Raw genomic sequence first — 19,664 nt, 5'->3', positions numbered from 1 at the left:
CTTTCGGTAGGTACGGCTTTTGTAGGGAAAGGGGGTTGAACAACTCCGCGAAGAATTGCGTCTTTCCTAGTAGCGCACTCAGCTTCAGAAAAGCGACAAATTGATTGTCGACGGCCATTGCGGGCGTGGTCATGAGCCTTGGTCGCTATGAGAGAGATACTTCCCAGCCACCATGCCACCTCAACAACGGTGTTACGTAATCATGATGGTGGCCAACTCACCCCGACTCGTTTCAGGCAGCTCCACTTTACGACATGCGGTCTACCGCGTTCATCCCGTCAGGTCAGCAACCTCCCGGCCTGCACCCTCTTCTCCATCTCCAAGACACACTCTGGGCATCTTGTAATTATATCAAGATGTCGAACAACAACGCTCACGAGAGCACGCCTCTTTTACGGGGCAATGACGGCGCGGAAGAGAGCGGGGACGCCCACACTCCTCCCTCGACTTGGCAGCGCGCGAAGAGCTGGATCTCTTCCCACGCCGTCAACCTCGTCCTGACCGCACTTCTTGCCGTGTTCGTCGTCTTGTTCCTCGTCACCGCTTTCATCCAGACATCAGGCGGCGGTGATGAAGAGAAGCCACCCTCCGAACCGACCCCGGGTGAGGGAGCTGAAATATGCACCTCGGCCGGCTGTGTCCTTGCCGCCTCAACACTTCTCCGCAGTCTCTCATCGAGGTGGGCGCTTCCCCAACGCAATGTTCATCTCACGCCGTGTGCACTAACAACGACACCAGATACAAGGACCTTGACCCCTGTGATGACTTCCGCACGTACGTTTGTGAGGGTTTCGATGCCGTCCACGAGATCCGGGAAGACCAAACCGGCGTTGGCAGTCTCCAGATCATGAGCGAGGAAGGCCAGCTCCTTCTCAAGCGTATCCTGGAATCCCCAGAGCCTGCACAGACCTCCCTGTTCTGGACTGCATCCTCACCGGACAAGGAGATCTACCGCAAATTGCACGATGGCTACAACGCCTGCTTGAACGAGACTCAGCTGAAGTCGATCGGTTCTAAGCCTTTGCTGGACCTTCTCACCGGACTCGGGGACCTGTACCCCGTGAAGAAGCCAAAGGGAAATAAGGATCACTCGCTCACTGATGCTGTGGAGTATCTCATTGGCAATGGAATTAGAGGCCCACTCTCCATTGGTGTCGGTGCTGACGACAAGGATCCTGATTCCAACATCATCTCCCTCAGTCCCCCTTGGTCTTTCGGTCTACCATCGAAGCAGTATTACAACCGGACTGAAATCGCCACTGCCTACAAGGAGACGATCGGTACCGTCCTGGAGGCTTTGCGCAAGGAAGCTTCACCCAAGCACAGCGTGCTGTCCACATTTGACAGCCCAGACGCGCCTGCTACGCTGAATAAGAAGCTCGTCGACAGCTTGGTTGATTTCGAGTACAGCTTGGCAGCAGCATCGCCTGATCCCGAGGATCTCTCCGACATCACTAAGGTTTACAACCCTCGAACCTTAGATGAGGCAGAAGCATATAACCCTGAAATTTCGGTCAAGGACATCATCCGTCTCTTTGCTGGCGACTATAAACCTTCCAAGATCATCGTGGCATCCCCGCATTATTTGAAGTCTCTGGCAAAGATTCTCGAATCAGAGAGCCGTGAGGTCATCCAAGCATACCTTGCCTGGAAAGTGGTGCAAACATGGGGTGGGTCTGTCGAGGATGACAGCGTCGAGCCCCTACGCAGGTTCAACAACAAGCTTCAGGGCAAGGAACCGGATGTCAAGGCGGAACGATGGAGGACCTGCATTAGCGTCGTCGATAGCGATCTTCGTAAGTCATCGCAACCATGAAAGATGACAACCTCACTAACACTCGTCACCCTAGCCTGGATTCTCAGCCGCTTCTTCATCGAACGCGCTTTCTCCAAAGAGGCGAAAGACCTGGGTGACCAGATCATCCACGACATCAAGGACTCCTTCATCTTCAAGCTCAACCATTCGGAATGGATGACTGAGAAGGTGCGCGAGTTTGCTATTGATAAAGTGCATCTCATCCGGCAAAAGATTGGATATCCCACCCAGAGCCCGGATGTCACCAACGCGAAAGAACTTCAAAAGTACTACAGCAGCGTCAACGTATCTGCCGATTCGTTCTTTGCCAACCGGCTCTCTTCCACCAGAGACGATGTGAGGCGAGAGTGGGCGCAGGCCGGCAAGCCTGTAGACAAGGCTGAGTGGGGCATGTCCGCGTCGACTGTCAACGCATACTACAACCCACCCGGCAACGAGATCGTTTTCCCTGCTGGTATCATGCAGGCTCCGGTCTTCTACGATCCGTCCCTTCCTAAGTACCTCTCATATGGCGCCTTCGGCGCCGTGGCAGGTCACGAGTTGTCGCACGCTTTTGATTCGTCCGGCAGGAACTACGACCAGAATGGCAACTATAGCGACTGGTGGGATGAGTCCACCATCAAAGCCTTCAAGCACAAGACGGACTGCTTCGTGGAGCAGTATCACAACTATACCATCCCGACGAAGGACGGCGACCTGCCCATCAACGGGAAGCTCACCCTCGGTGAGAACATCGCCGATGCTGGTGGTCTCACTGCTGCATTCCAGTCTTGGCGTCGCCGAGACGATGAGAAGGAGGATCTTATTCTTCCTGGCCTGGATTACTTCTCGAAGGAGCAGATCTTCTTCCTCGCCTATGGGCTGACCTGGTGTGGGAAGACGAGGGAGGAGGAGGCTATCAGGAGGATCTACACGGACCCTCACAGCCCTGCTTCTTACAGAATTCAGGTATGTCAACTCCCCTCATTATTCGCATGAGTCACGTTCGCTAACGCCTTCTCAAGGGTACTACCGCCAACTCTCGGGAGTTCCGAGAGGCATTTAAGTGTCCCGTCAAGGAGCCTACTTGTGAACTGTGGTAATTTGTCTGTAGTGGTTTCCCCATCGTAAAAGCATTGTATCTCTGACACGGGCTGGGCATGGATGAATCGGGCGTGCAAAAGCTGACTGGGTGCTTGAAATTGCATGGGTATTTCATTCAGGTCATGTAGTCAATTACTGTACAAGCTGTCTTCCTCAGAACACAAAACAAGCTCGAACGGTATATCCTCGTAGGGGACCTGCAGGCCCGGCGGCAGCGACCTCAGGCTGAAGTCCGACGGGCGCCGGCCACCCCCAGCCTGGATCTTCCGCCCGTACGAGAACCTCCGGTCCACGACCGACGGCCGCCGCTGGCCCCACGGGCCCTCGTCCTCCCGCCCGAATTGGTGATCTGTCGTCGAGTCCTGCTCAAAGTCTCTGCTGAGCGCCAATCTCACTTGGATGGCCCATTGCGGCGCCGTGCGTTTTAAATCGCTGCGCCCGTGGATGTCGCGGTCCATCGGGCGCGGCCAGGGGACGTCGTCGTCGCCCCCGGGTGTGGCGGTGACTGTGGCGGCAGTGGAGCTCGACACACCGCTCGTCGGCGTCAGGAAGTCCAGGCAGCTGTCGTCGATCCGGATGAACTCTGCCAGCTCAGCGTCGACGTCGTGGGCGGGACTTGCTGTTGTTGGTGTGGCCGCCTCGACCTGGCTGATGTCTGATCAGGCTGGGTCAGCGGTTGTTTTGTGCGCTCACTGGGATCAGATCATCTGCTTACTTGTCTGGATCTTGGGCAGGAGGTCCAAGCCTCGCTGGCGGAACGCGCCGCGGCGGGTCAGCATCGCTGGCTTGTGTGCTGGGATCTTCTCCACTTGTGCAGATGCATGTGCGTGTGCAGGCTGGGTCGACCCACGTTTGGTAGTAGTAGCTCGCGCGAACCTTGAGAACTCGTCTTTCTAGAGCATCGTTTACTCGGACCAGTGTAGGACAAAAGCAGGTTGACGTGCGACTAGTCCGTGAACCATTTTATCCAGGAGTCTCAGGGGGGCCTCCCAATTCTTTTTTTGACGATGCCCGCCTCGTCAAACAGCCACGTATTTGGGGCGGGTGGTGCATAGCGGAGCCGGAATGAAGATCTCAATGGAGGGGGGGAGCCGCCCGGGACTCCCACTGGACCAACCCCCCTCGGCAAGCCGTGCGGTGTCCTTTATCTCGTGGGCTCCGGGCGGGCGCCCTTTGCAGCTCGCGGCCCGCCCGGGACTCACAAAGGGCTCGGGGGGCGCCCAGAGGGTCGAGGTGAAAATGAGGCGGGACGATCCTCGGGACTGGACTTTAAGGTCGGTCGGCTCGTCCCGCAGATTTGGGCAGCCCGGCTGATTTGCGTATCTTACGGTCAGGTGTGCCATCTGGATCTGCTAGATTGTCAATAGTACTAATATTGTCAGGAATGCTTGAATGTGCGTGGTGGCGGTTAAGAACAAAGAAGTCCAATGGTTGTACTGCGCCCTGGCCGTCATGTGGGTTTGGGATGCAGGCCCATCGATGAAGGTATGAAATCATAGGGTCAAGTACGGCTGCGTTGCTCAACGGAACAAATGTTGCGTCAAATGGGTGAGTGCTTATGTGGAGTAAAGCTGGGTGTTCATTCTTTGCAGTGACTCAAATTCCCTGAAGCTCCTTCATCTTGGCCAACGCTTCTTCCTTATAAGCATCAAAATCGATACCGCCGATGAACCCCCATCTAGGTGCCAAGAGGCCCATGATCTTGTCAGGCTCCAAGCCAGCCTCCGGGTTCTGACCACAGAAGATCTGCCCCGTTCCCCTGCTAGAGTCAATGACCCTCTGACACCTCTCCTTCCTAACAGCACTGTAGGCCTGGAAAGCATGAGAAATCTCAGACGGCCGCTTGACCTGGCCGAGTAAAATGCCTAGAATCAAGGCGTCCTCGAAAGCCTGGCCGGCACCGGCGCCCTGCCACGGAGTCGTGGCGTGAGCAGCATCACCGGCGATACAAACCCGGCCATTGGCGAAGGTGCTGGTGGATTTGTGTTCCCACTGAGAATATGCTTGAGGATCGTCTTGGTCGAGCATAAGCTGTCCAGCACGTTACCGTCAGCATTCCAAGAATAACGAGACTGTAATACGCGAGGGGGCCATCTCACCTCTATCATACCCTTGCCAACTGGCCCGTCAAGCCAGTCACGCAAGGTCTCCTCTAGGAACTCCCGCGTCAAGGCCCTCTTGCGATCCTTGGGGTGATCTTTCTCGACAGCCGATACGACACACTGCACCTTGGTTCTGTTCTCCAAGACATCATGCATGATGAATGCTCCGTTCCCAGCCCATCCGTACTGCCGATCCTGCTCGAAGAACTTCGCGCCGAGGGTGTCCCGCGCCTTTTCAAACGGAACGAGATTTCTGCAGTCCCAGAACCCGGCGGCTGAAGCTCCCTCGGCATCGGCAGCCCCCTGCAACACATGCCGTCTCACAGCGCCGAAGATGCCGTCTGCGCCGATGACCGCGTCGAAGGTCACTTCTTGTCCGTCACGGAAAGTGACTTTGACGCCACCCTCACCATCAGCAGCAGGGGTGATCTCGGAGAGTGCCTTGCTCGCGTGAAGTCGGCCGGTGGGAAGCGGCGCGAGGAGCTCGCGGAGGAGCGAAGCACGGTGCACAACCCTCCCAGCGTCCTTCGGGTCACCACCACCGAGATCCATCATGACGGTTCCTGCCTGCGGTCCCGATCCCTAAAAGGCCGTCGTCAGAATCAGTGAACTCAGGTCAAGTGTCGAGGTTGCGCCTCACAATGCACAGTCGCGTAGACGCCTGAGGTACCGCGCCTGCTTTCTCAAGCAGGCTGCTGGCCTCGGCCTCCCCGACGACTTGTTTCAGAGCCCGCTGTGCATCGCTGGCCAGTCCGACAGCTGCGCCGCGCTCGGAGAACTCGGGCGCTGATTCGTAGATGTGGACGTCGAGGTGAGCATGTCGAAGGAGGGCATGTGCAATGGTTGCACCAGCCAGGCCCCCGCCAATCACGGCAATCTTGATCGAGGATGTTTCCGTCATGTTGTGCCAGTCGATGCAGTGGGAATGACAAGGAAGAAAGAGAAAGCTGGATTCTTAGCCGAGTAATTCATCACATTTATAACTTGAAAGGTATGGGCAGACGGGCACTTGGCAGCCAACGGGAGGTGGGAATGTCGCGCACACAGCATGTGTGTTGTTATTATTAGTCTAGTGCGTATTGCATACATCTCCCGAAGTACCTTGCACATTGATTAGCCCCGGCCTAGCAAGTGCCCGTAGCAACACAAGTGGAGTTTGCAGACTTTAGCCTGCTCCCTAAGCCGAATTAAGATTCCGTGAATATTGCATATCGTGCAACCAATGGGCGACGCCACCTATGGAAGAGCGAGGGAGGTCCTGATCAAATTGTGCGATGTTTGTATTCAAAGTAGGCGTATGGCCATAATTTTGTCTGGAAAAGGGGTCCAGAGGGCACCCATTTTTGAACGTACGGGACCTCAGTCACTATCACCAGTGACTACACCCCCGAGTGAGAACCACACCACCAACCGACGTTATGGTAGATATTCTGAATCCGATGCATGCAATCAGCTCTGTAGTTACTTCGTTTTCCTGCCAAAAAGAGACAGGGTGTTGTCCAGATATCCTTTTCTCGAGGTCAATCATCGACCCCGGGGGGGGGGTTGAGGGGCAGACGCATCTTTCAGCAAATGCAACATAACTTCGTCGCGTACAGTACTTTGGAGTCGACGACAGCACCTGCGCAGCTGATTTGGGGTCCGGTCTCATTCTAACACAGAAAGCTGTTTCATACGTTGAGTAAATGCAGGTTTAGCCGGGCTTTGCAGGGTTTGCGCTCAAGTTTCATGGTTTATCCGTTATTCCAGTATTCACCCTCAGCTACCAAAAATGTGTAGGCCAAGAATAGTTAATTCCGATACCTTCAACTTCATCTTTGTCCAGTATTCATGCGAAGTCATCTTTTCCCTCAACACGCCATTCAACTAGTACCATATCTGTGAATCGCCGCCGTTCGAGTGGATGCTATCCAACATAACCAGGGTTTGCGAGCCCAGCCGATCCATTTCATATTGAAATAAGAAGCTCAACTGGCATACGTTTCTCCCTGGACACGGATATCATTCATTGGGTAGGTGTTGGCTACAACGGGGTATTGGTGGCTCTTGATGCTTTCCGGACGTCCACCTATGGCAGATGAGCTGTCTCCCCGGTAGTAATAGGAGTATACTCCGCTGGCAGGCAGACCGTCGCGTCCAGAAGCCTGGAGTGAATCACTGCCTCGTGATCTAAGCGACCGGAGACTCAAAAAGCTCCGAGCACTTTCAAAGAGGGTTGAAATGTTCAAGTCCTTGACGAGGGGGTGCAATAAAGGGAGTGATGCAGCGATGGTGGCGATGTTGACCGAGATCATACCCCAGTACAAGCTATCGGTGATGGTGACTTGACACGGTCAGATCTGTCTGTCGATATTTTCCACATGGGAACCAGGGAACAGTGCACTTACGAATCTCGTCTGCGTCCTCGCTGATTCCATTAAGCCATAAGCGAGTGTATATCACCATCCTGATGAGAGAAGCCACTACGGATCTGTTCTGTCATTAGCCTCTTTTCTCTGAAACGACTGGGAGGCCAATATTACCCGGCGCCAACTATGAACGTTGAAGTTAGGGCTATTCTGTTCCTGGTTGCCATATTCAAACGCCAAACCTAAATAGATATGCCTATCAGCTGAGTGGCAACAAAATCGGGCAATTTACTTACCAGCGGAATAGGCATAAGAAGGATCATAACATCCGTAATGAAGTCCAAAATGGCGAATCCGTAATCATAGCTGTCCGTGTTTGGACAGTATGTCTGTAATGCCTCGACCGACTGCCACATGGCTGAAATGTGGCTCCCGCACTCGAAAAGCGTGGCGAAGAAAAACCCGATCATCATCATGATTATGAGCAAGATACTTGCAGAGAACAGTACGTAGGTTCTCGAGCGCTTGGTAGTAGCGAAGATGCGCAAATAGAAAAACAGTATGCTGGCTTTTGTGCATCCCAGTCCCAGGGGCAGCATCAGCAGCACTGCAACTTGCGTCTATTCTTTCATGTTAGACACGGAGAATGGCTAGGGACTGCGTGCACATACCTTTGCTGCCAAGACTATCTGAGGTGTGACCAACTGTAGAGGGTTCCCATCAAAGTCGGCTGGGATTTCGAGAGGATAGGCCATGGCATGTTGTGAGACAGCATAGATCATCAGGACACCAATGGCCACAGCAAAAACCTGCAGTCTCCTGAGTCAGCTTAAGTTATTTTGGTGGAAGATCGCCCAGCACGTACCATAGCTGGCATAACGAGCCAATCGTCCGCCTTCAAGGGCTGTCGCAACTTGATTCGAAAATGCAGCCTCAACGCAGTGATGACGATGGCAAAGAAGGGCAGGACGGACCCGCCTGCTATCACATATGCAGGCTCCTCATAGTAGTACCGTGTGGGGGCCATGATTGTCTTGGCTTGAGACGAGAGCTTTTTTCAGTGTTTTTCCGGGAATCAAGAGTGACAGGTCCCTTCCCTCTCGGTGGAGTATTCCGTAAAACCTTTCGACGAACGTGCTCAACGTCAGTCTTGGACGCAGATGGCGCCGGTCGGGACCAAATACCTAGGACTCAACGAGGCGGTTATGTCTCTAAGCGAGCGTTGCGAGCAGACCCAACGCCACCCAAACCGCTATGCGAATATGGCTTAATCAAGTATACTATGTATGGAGTCTGAACATGGACGGAGAGGGTCATGGGTGCGTCTGTTGGTCTGCGCCACTGAAATGCTTTATTAGCCTTGCAGTAGCTGAAGACCGCACCAGCTTCAGCTGAACCGAAAGGGCGTCCAGCCATTCACAACCAAGTTTTTTCCTGAGTCAGTAAGCATACCCGCTCATGCTTGACCGTGTGCCGTGACACTATGATCAGAGCAGTTGGTGCCCACCCTAATGCCATAATTACTTCAGTATCCCAGTCGGACCCACCAGTTCTTTTTCGAGAGAAGGGCTGGTACCACTATTGAAGGCGTCGTAAGCGAGGACATCCTCGAGAATAAAACGGTTCATTTGTGTGGGGGCTGGCCGAAGTACTTACCGGTCCACAGCCTCACTTCCCACGCTGCCCAAGCGAGAGTTGCCTCATACTCGTGCTAAGACGTGCGAACTGGAAGGCTGGGCGAAAGTTTGTTACCAGGCAGTCGGTGCGGCCCGTGGGAATCGTGCCGAAATGGCAATGACATGTACCTATCCGTGCTTTACTATGCAATTCCAAGAGGAACATGACGATGCCGATCAATCTCCTTTCAAGGATTCCAGCCGAGTCGAATTGATGCTGGACTCTCGGTCTGCCCACTTTGATGAGGTAGCAGTATTCCTTCGAATCCACAGAAATACCACATTGCAGGCCACAACGGTCACAGCATACACTGATCGACATAAACCAGGCAGGTGCTCACTGCCTACCAACAAACACAAGCGCCGACTTCGCAGAGTGTTGGAAGCTGGTCTGCCGGAAATGGCCAACCAGAGCGGAGCCGCGGGCCAGGGCCACATTTGATTGTAACAAGAGAAAAAAGCTTAACTAGCGCTGCACCTGCATTCAGCGTCGCATTACAGCAGAGCCGCTGCGCCGCAGCCTGCGACTCAGTGATATAATTTAGATACCGATCGTGCGGCACAGCAACATGACCCAGGCACTCGCGGATTGATAAGCTTTTCACGTCCACTCTCCTCACCAACAACATTTCCATCATCCAATCGCCAGTGATGTCTTTATCAGAGTCCAGACCTTTTTAGTAATGAGCCCGTCGAACGTGGCATCGATCAGTCGGAGCCACGTCTTCCAGACCTTTTCGTACGTAGGTCGCTGTTGGCGCTAATTATTTCTGGCCTGCTTTTCTAGCCCCAACAGACAGATGTCCGCAGGATAAGCATTGTCGTGGCCTTGGCCATCGAGCTACCCCGGTACTATGAAACCCCACATTCAAAATGATGCCATTCATCTTCTACCGCCGCCGCCGCGCGAGCTGGAGATTTCTCGGCCCTTTCAGACCAACTGGCAATGGTATATAGCAAAGGGACATCGCGAGAAACCAAACAACAGAGAATCTAGGTCGATAACCAGAGTTCAACATACCTAGATGAGGGCATCACCACCATCGTGCCGAGCCTGATACCTGATAAAACAGTAGAAGCTGTGCGGTATTCTGACCAGCGTGCTACTGAAGCCTCAAGACAGACTTGGAAGGACATTGCCGGGATTGATGTGGTCAGAACTGCTGGAACATCCCGGACTTCAGTGGGTTTGGGTATCATTGGCACACCAACGCACTGTAGACTGGGGTCAAGGTTGTATTGGGCGGCTAATTTGGGTTGCCCCGGAGTTGGTGCGACCTGCAAGTTGTCGCAATCAGGGTGGTAATCGAGCACTCGGTGGGTGTTCCCCCGGATCGATCAGACAGATTGCAAAAGCTTGTGCGAACCGATCTCACCTGATTTGAATCAAGCGTCCGGGCCAGACACGGAAAGACCGTCTTTCGCACACGCGGCTGTCGTGCCCAGTAGCACTCGACCAGACCAACTGACGAGGATGAGGGCGACTAGTTCAGAACTCTACCGCGGTACACACGCACGACGCACTAAATCGCTCCTTGAGCCTGGTCCGTTGATTTGCAGATCGTTGCCTCTGATCATTTCGTATCTAGGCACGAATTTGGCATATTTACGACAGAACCAAAGCGTCAACCCCCATACATGGGCCACTAGCACTGGACTCGATGACTAATATGTGCTGCGAGAGCTCTACTGTGAAGTATATCGGACGTCTCTCGCTTGTGAGCTGCGTCTGAGCCTCCCTGGCCTTTGGGGCCATATTTGCGCATGAGGGACCGAGGTTCGACCATTGAAATGTCTATCATCTACATCTGACTATCCAGTAACCTCAGAGCACAGCTCTTCATGAACCATGCTTGCCCACACTGCTGTCCAACCATACTAATTCCGATCTCATTATTTGCCAGTCCCGAGGTCCCCGAGAAGTCCACTCCATATTAAGACAACTTCGGAATACCGTGCGAAACTTCTTAAAAGATACAGGCGTCGGCGCCGTCTGACACTGAATCAACGCATGCCCTCGGGTGGTTATCTTCAAAGATCGTTAACACAAGGGGCAGCCTCAAATCATGTAAAAGGTTTGGGTCAACGTACCAACAGCAGGGATGGCAGCAGCCAATGTGTTTGCAACAAGCAGGACCACAACTGCAAGGGTTCGACCGAGGAATTGCATCTTGAGATTTGTTTGCTGATATTTTGACGGAGTCTTTGCAGGGTGAAGTAGAGGCAATGTTCAAATGAAGGAGACCGTATGAGAAATTTTGAACTTAGGCAGCGTGTCCAAGTTTTCAAAATTTCCAAAGGTGAATGATCGGCCGTATTTATTTTCCTGCCCTCCATACCCAACATGCTAATTGAATGTAAGTCCTTGAAATCTCAGTTGAACAAGCGACAGTGTTCTCGGAGCACATCCAAAAATGGAACATGCGACTGCCTTGATTCGCACCACACCGCATCCGTCGAAGCCAGTTTCCAATAAAAGATGGCGGGAGATGGTTGGCTCGAGCAGGAGCATAATGTGCCCGTTGGTGCGTAGCCTGCTCAGGACGCTAGGAGCCACTTCGGGGGGGCAATTTGCGCAGTATCAGCAGTGGAACCTCGATGATCCACATGACTACAGCAGAGGCGTGAAAGTATAGCAACGGGGTCTGGCTCGTGCCCCGGACAAACAAGTTGAGAAATTTCCCAACGTCCTTGGCCTCTTCGAAGTTCCAACCTGATGAGTGTGTTCGATGCTTGGATAGAAGTATTCACGATGGCTTCTCAAGTCTTTCCTCGAGCAGAATCACCACACCTCGACTTTCCAGATGACGAAGAAAGCCAGCCTCTCACCGGAAAGTTCGCCAAAGACGCTCTAAACGAGTCTCCGATCGAACAAGCTAGAGATCAAACAGAAGCTTTGACCCTGTCCCGCGCATATATTGCCGCCTTGCACCTGGCCGTCGTCTGCTTGGCCTTTCTCTCCATTCGTGGTCCGATCTCCACCTCCATAGCGGTTGGAGAACCTGTCGATGGAAGATCATGGTGTAAGTATAATTCCCGACGTCTGCCTATATCTACCTGGTCCTAATAATCTTAGCCCCCGTGCAGCCATTCGTTGAGTATGAAGTAAGAAGCGAGCATGCGGACCATAATAAGTACAACAGCTTTTCTGGGCCTCCAACGACAGAAACAGATATTGCATGGGAACATCTACTCAAACGTAAAGAGCCATCACCGCTCCCCTGAAGTCACAGTTGCTAATGACACCTCTTCAGCTGTGGCCTTCAATGCTACCTTGGACGAACTACGCATGGCAAATGAGTCTATCGATGGAGATCTTGTAGAACTTGACGGTGGTGGATATCTAGCATCTCTTGGTGCTTACCATGAGCTTCACTGCTTGGTTTGTCGACGTCTCATTGGCCTTGTCTGGCAGCACTGAGTATACTGACACACAAAATGTAGCGGAGACTGCGCCATTATCTTTATCGAGAGTATTACTTCCGCAATTTAACGCAGATGGAAGCTGATAATGTGCATGCTCATCTTGGTCAGTATTAATCCCCTTCGAGACCAAAAGCAACTAGTGCTGATCGAACAAAGACCATTGCATTGAGGCACTTCGAGTTACTATCATGTGCCATGGGAATACAGAGGTCTACTCCTTCGAATGGGACGACCCAAAGAGCTATAAGCCAGCAGCGAAAAGCAACGGCAGGTCTGTGTGTGCCAGATGGAGCTCCGTTGAAGATTGGGCCTACTCCAGGATGACGACCTATGACGATATTGTCCATCCTCCGTCCGTGGCCTGATGGAGTTACATATAATTAGACAGTGCTTGCAGCCGTAGCTCCTTGCTTGATGAAGCAAGTCTCCATCTGTTGTCACAAGGATCATCGTTCTTAGCTTTATTTTGGGAATTCAAATGTCTCGTGAACACTGCATTCCCAATTTCCACTGGGAAATCGGAGAACTATTTCTTGATGTCCCTGATCGTGGGCTTTGTAATGGAGGCAGCGAAATGGGTCTGTGTCTGGATTCTCCACTCGATTTGATATGAGTTTGTCTTCAACGTTCCCATGGGGCTCCCTCTGTCCACTTGTTAACATAGACAGGTATGATAATCTTGTCTTCGTCTGAGTCAAGCTCCGTCATTTAGAACCTCTTACTGAGGAATACGTCTCCTAGATAACTCTTTTTTGATAGTCATTAATTACGCCACTGGCTAGACTTATTCTGACTAATTTCAATCCCGCTAACCACCAAAATTGAGTTTCAAAAAGGGCTCCCGCTCATGAGCACACTTGATTGTGTCATTAAACAAGACTATCAACAGCTGTCGCTGTCGCTTCGGACGATGACGTTCCATCCATTCGGCTCAAAAATCTGGCCGCCGGTCACGGGGTACAGGTGCGAGACTTCCTTCTCGTACCAGAAACACTGGCGCGCAATGTCCTCCACAGCTCTTGCAATGTGAGACCATGAGTCAAAATCCAACGGCTCGTTTTTGTCATTGCACAACCAGACTCGGCTACCACCGGCGCAGCCGACTCTGCCGCAAGATCTAGGTGGCATGCCTACACGACCGCTGGCGCCGTCGAGGCTCTTGATGACGTCGAGTGTGCTCCCAAGACCGGCGGCTGGTGCGTGTCAGTCGCATGCTACTTAAGGGTAGAAAGAGTGGATGTTGTACGTACGAGCCCACCTCTTGGTGCAGACTTTGCAATAACCGCAGTCAGGGCGGTCATCCATGGATCCCGTGGAGCCTACGACATCCTGAAAAGGCATCGAGGGATGCGACTCCCGGTATTTGTTGAGTAGATTCATGTAGTCGGGGTGCATGTCGTTGAGTTGCTGATCAACCTCCTGCACCGTGCCGTTGAGGGTCATGGTGGACGATGTGTTGCCGGGGATCGTCTCGACAGCCCAGGAGAGGTCGACCACGCTGTACTTTGGGTCGGGGGCTGACAGATGAGTGGCTGGGACCTAATCGGGGGTAAAACGTCAACTTTGGAGAGTCAGCTACTTGTTAGTGTTTGGTGTAAACCCACGTAAGAAGCTGCTGCCAGCATGAAAGCAGAGCAAATTGCGATAACGGATACGGCAAGAGACCTCATCGTGGTGAAGAAGGCTGGAACGTGTGGTTGGGGAAGAGTGGATGGCTCCGCCGATTGCTTCAGCTCCTTGAGGATTGAGGAAGAATCGTTTGTCTACTGATTTCGTTTGGAGGGAAGGGAAGCGGGTTGCCTGCTGCGATCGACTGCAAATCGAAGCCGGCTATTTATGGGTCCCAGTCACTTCAAAATGAATCGTTGCGATTCTGAGGTGCCCAGTCACTTCAGAATGAAGCGTTTGCGATTCTATGGTGCCGAACGGTGAATGCGAAATGTGAAGACCACAATGAAGACACCCGACCATCCCAGGAACTTGGCCCAGGCCCTTGATCAGGCTTCTGTAGGTACTCAGCACACAGGAGGTCACCGTCCAGTTTCCATTTCGCTCCATGCTATGAAATTAGTCAACTAGCATTTCAAGCGGTCGGCATTGTCGTTTCACGAATGTGATCAGCACTTGCTGTAGTTGATTGTGGGCATCAATTCATTACCTGGTTTTGATAAAAGTCCTGTTAAGACTTTTCCAATTCAGGGAATCCAACGGCGAGTCAGAGCAGTCACTAGGACACATTTGAGGCGCAATGTGGCCGTTGTTTCACAAAACACAGCGCCCTCCAATTTCCAGCCAGTGCTCTCTGCAACTCGCTGTAACCTGATGAGATGTAAGGCCAAAATTTATCAGAAGAGGCAACCTTGTCAGTTTGGTATCAGAGTGTTCGAAATTCTAATCCTGATCGAGTGAAATATGCAGAATATATAACACCGGGTATTCACTGGTCGTCACCAACCCAACTGTTACTCCAGAGATTATAAAGATTAGCTTAGATCTTTTGTTGATCTAGCAGCCTGGCATGCCATAGGCCGGAAACCTGCTCGCCACGCTTACATCGCCCACACTGCCCATATGGATATGATGTGCAGTCTCGCACCTTAAACAGTTGCCTCCGCAATCATTTTCGCTGTAGTGGTCGGTCTGGGAGGAAGACAATGCTCAAAACGTGAACTCAAACATCGAGAAATACTCCTTCCAGCAAGCAATTCACATGTTTTGCCTCATCTGCTGATTTCTGTATAACATAGTTAAGCAGGATGGCCTGTATGTAAGGCTCACAAGACTTACATTGCTGGTATACTAAATGAATAGAGATCAAGAAATATGTATAGTCTGACCGGACATCTAATGTAACAGTTAGTCTTATGTCTTTCTTTCTGTCTTCGAGCCTACAACCTCCTGTTATTAAGGCATGTTCCTTTTTTCCCTTGCGTGCATCGAGAACACCCCTCCCCACCCGAGGGTCAGGGTTCAGCGCGTCATTGCATCCCTAATCAGTAAGGCTGATTCGCGTAGTTTTGTAGACTACAACCCACAGGCATCGCAACGCGTCTGGAAGCTCTGCAGGGATCACTCTCAGGTCTACTAGTGTGCTATCAATCTGTCCGCTTGATATGACAATGATTTGATAGTGCTCTATGACCAAGATCGCCTGCACCTTGCTGTCGGCAAACAAACCCGACGTGTGCGTTGCTCCCGTGGCGAAACGGCATTGCGCAGTCTCTTAAATTCCTTGATTAATCGGTCTTCGTGTACCGTCTACAGCTTCGAAACACTGACAGCCAAATGTCAAACTCGACGAGTCCACTGGCCCTGACCCAACGCGACAACTAGCTCCGATACCCATACAGACGATGTATCTCGACGAACTACCAACGGAAATACTTTACGCCGTATCCCAGGAAGTCGCTGCGTTTGGAATACATCGCCTTGTCGGTCTCACCAAGGCCAGCCGTGGATTGCACGCCGTCTCTAACCCCATTCTTTACTCGACAGATGCCCGGGCGTCTCGTGGCCGGAGATCCATGTCTTATGGTCTTAGGACAGGACTGAAAAATGTTGTCAAATTGTGCCTGTCTGCCGGAGTCGACCATAACCTTCGCTTCGAGTCACGCGAAGACCTGGACACTTGTCTCCGTCCAATTTCTCGGACGGCCTCACACCGGCCTGAGGAGTCGCATGGCGCTATCATGAATTTCCCTGCGTCAGATTCTCATTTTGAGAACCGAAGGATTGTTCAAAGCCCCTCACTTTCTGAAGATTCCAATGCTGAGGTGTTTGGCTTCTTTTATGACTCATTGGTGATTAGGGACATACCATTTCGGTCTCATAAGGCATACTACTGGACCCCTTTGCATGTCGCTGCTTCACGAGACGACGTCGAACTTCTGTCTTTACTACTGGACCATGGCGCCAATCCAAACTCAGCTGGCAGAGGTGTTTGCCCCTGTCATCGTGCTCCCCTGCGCCGCACATTCGGTCGCTCCCTCCCTGCCCGTGAACAGAACGACTCAGACTTGCTGGAAAGGAGGTTAGTGACACGATGGTCTCCTCTGCACGTGTCAGTTTGCAAAGGGAGACTTGACTGCGCCGAGGAGCTGGTCCGTCGCTTCGGTGTGGCACATGCCATGGAGTCAGATGATGCTGTGCTTGCCGAGGCGCGGCGGTTTTCCAGTGACGAGCCAACACTGAACAACACCCTGGAGATTTTCTTCCCTCATATCTTTGACAGAATGACCCCGAGGTTCGATCCGTTACCACCGCTTCATGTCGCTGCAGACAAGTACGCAGACGTGGATGCTCTTGAAAGGGTGTACGCCATGCTCAAACAGGCTGGCTGCCTCGAGGGTTCACAGTCAGACGTCGACGTCCTGGATGCCTTTGGCGACACGCCTTTTGCCGTGGCAGCCTTCTCTGGCCGGATTCATATTTTAGGCTGTTGGTTCTGCGACCACGGCGCGGACATCAACTTTGCGGTCCATGACTTAGATGGCCAGCGCCGTTCGGTCTTGAATGCCATGTGTAAATCTGGTCGATACAGCGACGCTCTTTCCTTGATGGACTTGGGTGTCGATATCCATAGGGATACGGAGTTGCATTCGGGAGACCGCCACGTACCGGCGTTGCATCTATGTTGTGGGTATGATGTGCTCAAAACCGGTCGGCCCGCGACAGAGAAGGACCTCAACCAACGGGGAGCGATCGTGCTCATCAAAAGACTGATGCATGCGGGAGCGGACGTCGATGCCAGAGCAGAAGGCGGCACCACTGCCCTCATGTCAGCCGTGCATCTTGGCTTTCCTGCTGCCGTCCGCGAGCTGCTGGAGGCCAAGGCCGATGTTGGAGCCGTGGACGACCGCGGCGACTATGCACTCCGATATGCCGTCGCGCGTGGTCTGCACTTGAAGCCTGGGCCAGATCTGAGCGCAGCACTGGTAATCATGCAACTCTTGTTGGACTACGGCGCTGACCCAAACCAACGTTCTCAAACCAGAGGCCCACCTCTGTTCACATGCCAGTATGATCTTGTTGGAAGCCCCGCAGTCAATCCCGAAGGCTCCGATGGGATCCCTACTCCTTTCGATATCGGTCAAAACAGCATGGTGTCCATTGCTCCGCTTCTGATCACCAACGGGGCGAACCCAAATATGTACCTCGAGGACCCTAGAGACTTTGGAGAAGGGATCCTCGAAAAACAACTTGACAACTTCGGAGGAAGGTCCCTCGCTGTCTCAGCTTTTTACTTGAGAGAGTTCGACTCCTTGGACTCACTGGTTGCATCTGGAACCGTCATCACTCATCAGGACTATCATCTCATGATGCGTTCTTTTCTCGATCCGAATATTCGATCATCTGGAAGCAGGTCTGCTGCAGTACAAGCTCTGTTTCGGGTACTAAACTCCCCCTCAATGAGATGCGAACGGCCGGAGGATAGAAAAAGTATCATGGATGCCTGGACAGAACTGCTTTACCTCGCAGTAGGGTCACGACCGAGACTCGTACAAGCCCTCGCTCCGCACATTTGCTTGGCTAACATGTGCGGACCCGGGGGCAAAACAGTGCTACATCTTATGGCGCAGTGGGAGCGCAAGAAAAACGAAAGGCCGGACCTTTTGGAACAACGAATAACTGAGATGATGGTCGACCTGTTCCGTTGCGGCGCCGGCCGCCAAATTGACCAGCCCGACGACAGTGGTCGGTCACCACTTCGCCTCGCTGTCGACCGTGGAAATATCGCCGTCGCAAGGCAACTCATCGGGCTGGGTGCATCACTCCACTTCGAACATAGGATGCCTGATGGTTCGACAACGATTTCTCCTCTGAGAGCAGCCATCAGAAACTATTCAAAAGCCAGGCAGTTTAAGATGGCTACCAACATACTTGAGGCTTCTAGTTACATACATGGATCGACAGATCCCCTCTGCGGAAATTCGGGCTTGTTGAAAGACTTGATCTTACACTTTGGAGGCAATCCCTTCGATAAGTCGAGTCGCATCTCACCAAGGACGACTGAACTAATGGAAGCGCTGTTTGGCATAGGAGTGAGCGTGAACGAGTCTGACGAGCATGGAAATACCGCTCTGCATCACCTCATTCAACAGCTTTACCCGTCGGATGAGGGCTATAACTCAGGGAATCTACAAGACGTCTGCCCTTCTCAATCACCGGACTGTGCAGTGAGAAGTTCTTTGAGCGTCAAGGATCCGGCAGGCACACACGCGGAATGGTTGTTTGAGTTATCAGTAGAGCAGGACATGCATTTGAATGGCCGCAATCTTACATACGAGAGCGACAGCGACTATGACTTCCATCCCGACAAGTATGACCAACCGGACTACGACATATTTGAGGAGGACAGCGACAGCAGCGACGACACAAACAGCGAGCAGGCTTTCCCTCGAAATGAACTGGGTGAGTTGGTCAACCACGATCCCGGTATGGCATCGGATAGGTGCGACGCATGGATGGCAATTTTCTTCTTTTTGCTGTGTCAGGACGCCAACTTAACGATGAAGAACAATTTTGGCAAGACAGCACTGGACTATATCGACGAGCTCAGGGGCTGCGAGCCTTGCGCTTGTCGCAAGATGTACCGCCCAGTGATTCCTGCTTTGAGGGAGTTCGTCAAGCGGCCTCCATTTGATCCTGAGTTGCTCGCATCGTTGAATGTGTCAGATGTCAAGGCCGAGGGTAGGCCTGTCCTCTTCGTCCATGATCAGATTCACCTTTCAATGGACGAGAATGGTCCAGAAGAGGCTCGTGAGATGGAACTTCGAGCACGAGCAATGGGCGATACCCGCTGGGTGGCTTTCTGGTAGTCAGACGAGCCTCATCGCCTCCGAGGCTGCAAGATGCAGTATAGTTTGTTTGTCAGGAATTAAATTTTTATTCTGGGTTGTTCTAGAGACCATCGATGGTAGTCTGAACTTGGTAAGATTGAGGGCTTTGTTTGTTTGACTTCGCATTATAATAATGTTCTAATAAAAGGATTGTGTTCTTAAAGTTTGTTTGAATCAATTGTTTCTAGAAAGAAAGATATTGCTCTCAACTATATGGTACAACTCAAGTTACATTTAGCTGAACTGTGCTAGGGCATGAGTAATCTACGAAGATCTCCTACGTGTGCGTCCTGCGGAATGCAATAATTCCCTGCTTTACTTTCCGATCAAATGCCACGAGTGAGCCACATCCACATATGTGAGATGTCTTGTAT

General features: G+C 52.2%; 7 protein-coding genes across 7 annotated transcripts; 3 read left to right on the top strand and 4 right to left on the bottom strand.

Annotated features, from left to right (window-relative positions):
• Nucleotides 1–356: 356 nt before the first annotated feature.
• INS49_013391 (uncharacterized protein) lies at nucleotides 357–2,898 on the top strand (the record flags this gene model as incomplete). Its single annotated transcript, XM_043174090.1, has 4 exons — nucleotides 357–679; nucleotides 739–1,796; nucleotides 1,851–2,764; nucleotides 2,821–2,898. The coding sequence occupies 4 exons, from the start codon at nucleotides 357–359 to the stop codon at nucleotides 2,896–2,898; spliced, it is 2,373 nt and encodes a 790-aa protein (XP_043021035.1).
• A 129-nt stretch (nucleotides 2,899–3,027) lies between these two features.
• On the bottom strand, nucleotides 3,028–3,678 carry INS49_013390 (uncharacterized protein; the record flags this gene model as incomplete). Its single annotated transcript, XM_043174089.1, has 2 exons — nucleotides 3,028–3,554; nucleotides 3,615–3,678. The coding sequence occupies 2 exons, from the start codon at nucleotides 3,676–3,678 to the stop codon at nucleotides 3,028–3,030; spliced, it is 591 nt and encodes a 196-aa protein (XP_043021034.1).
• Nucleotides 3,679–4,495: 817 nt separating this feature from the next.
• On the bottom strand, nucleotides 4,496–5,902 carry INS49_013389 (uncharacterized protein; the record flags this gene model as incomplete). Its single annotated transcript, XM_043174088.1, has 3 exons — nucleotides 4,496–4,930; nucleotides 4,999–5,583; nucleotides 5,642–5,902. The coding sequence occupies 3 exons, from the start codon at nucleotides 5,900–5,902 to the stop codon at nucleotides 4,496–4,498; spliced, it is 1,281 nt and encodes a 426-aa protein (XP_043021033.1).
• A 1,066-nt stretch (nucleotides 5,903–6,968) lies between these two features.
• Nucleotides 6,969–8,376, bottom strand: INS49_013388 (uncharacterized protein; the record flags this gene model as incomplete). The annotated part of the gene is made up of 6 exons (XM_043174087.1): nucleotides 6,969–7,324; nucleotides 7,389–7,463; nucleotides 7,524–7,533; nucleotides 7,646–7,873; nucleotides 8,021–8,158; nucleotides 8,215–8,376. The coding sequence occupies 6 exons, from the start codon at nucleotides 8,374–8,376 to the stop codon at nucleotides 6,969–6,971; spliced, it is 969 nt and encodes a 322-aa protein (XP_043021032.1).
• Nucleotides 8,377–11,777: 3,401 nt separating this feature from the next.
• On the top strand, nucleotides 11,778–12,816 carry INS49_013387 (uncharacterized protein; the record flags this gene model as incomplete). Its single annotated transcript, XM_043174086.1, has 4 exons — nucleotides 11,778–12,048; nucleotides 12,280–12,407; nucleotides 12,470–12,554; nucleotides 12,608–12,816. 4 exons carry the CDS (start codon nucleotides 11,778–11,780, stop codon nucleotides 12,814–12,816), a joined length of 693 nt encoding a protein of 230 aa, XP_043021031.1.
• Nucleotides 12,817–13,333: 517 nt separating this feature from the next.
• On the bottom strand, nucleotides 13,334–13,894 carry INS49_013386 (uncharacterized protein; the record flags this gene model as incomplete). Its single annotated transcript, XM_043174085.1, has 3 exons — nucleotides 13,334–13,444; nucleotides 13,586–13,644; nucleotides 13,702–13,894. 3 exons carry the CDS (start codon nucleotides 13,892–13,894, stop codon nucleotides 13,334–13,336), a joined length of 363 nt encoding a protein of 120 aa, XP_043021030.1.
• A 2,684-nt stretch (nucleotides 13,895–16,578) lies between these two features.
• INS49_013385 (uncharacterized protein) lies at nucleotides 16,579–19,269 on the top strand (the record flags this gene model as incomplete). Its single annotated transcript, XM_043174084.1, has 2 exons — nucleotides 16,579–17,773; nucleotides 18,011–19,269. 2 exons carry the CDS (start codon nucleotides 16,579–16,581, stop codon nucleotides 19,267–19,269), a joined length of 2,454 nt encoding a protein of 817 aa, XP_043021029.1.
• Nucleotides 19,270–19,664: the final 395 nt, after the last annotated feature.

This window comes from Diaporthe citri, assembly GCF_014595645.1.
Source record: "Diaporthe citri strain NFHF-8-4 chromosome Unknown scaffold_7, whole genome shotgun sequence".
In the NCBI taxonomy this organism is placed as follows: domain Eukaryota; kingdom Fungi; phylum Ascomycota; class Sordariomycetes; order Diaporthales; family Diaporthaceae; genus Diaporthe; species Diaporthe citri.
The sequence above is the reverse complement of the archived record's forward strand: the minus strand, read 5'-3'. Positions and strand labels throughout refer to the sequence as shown.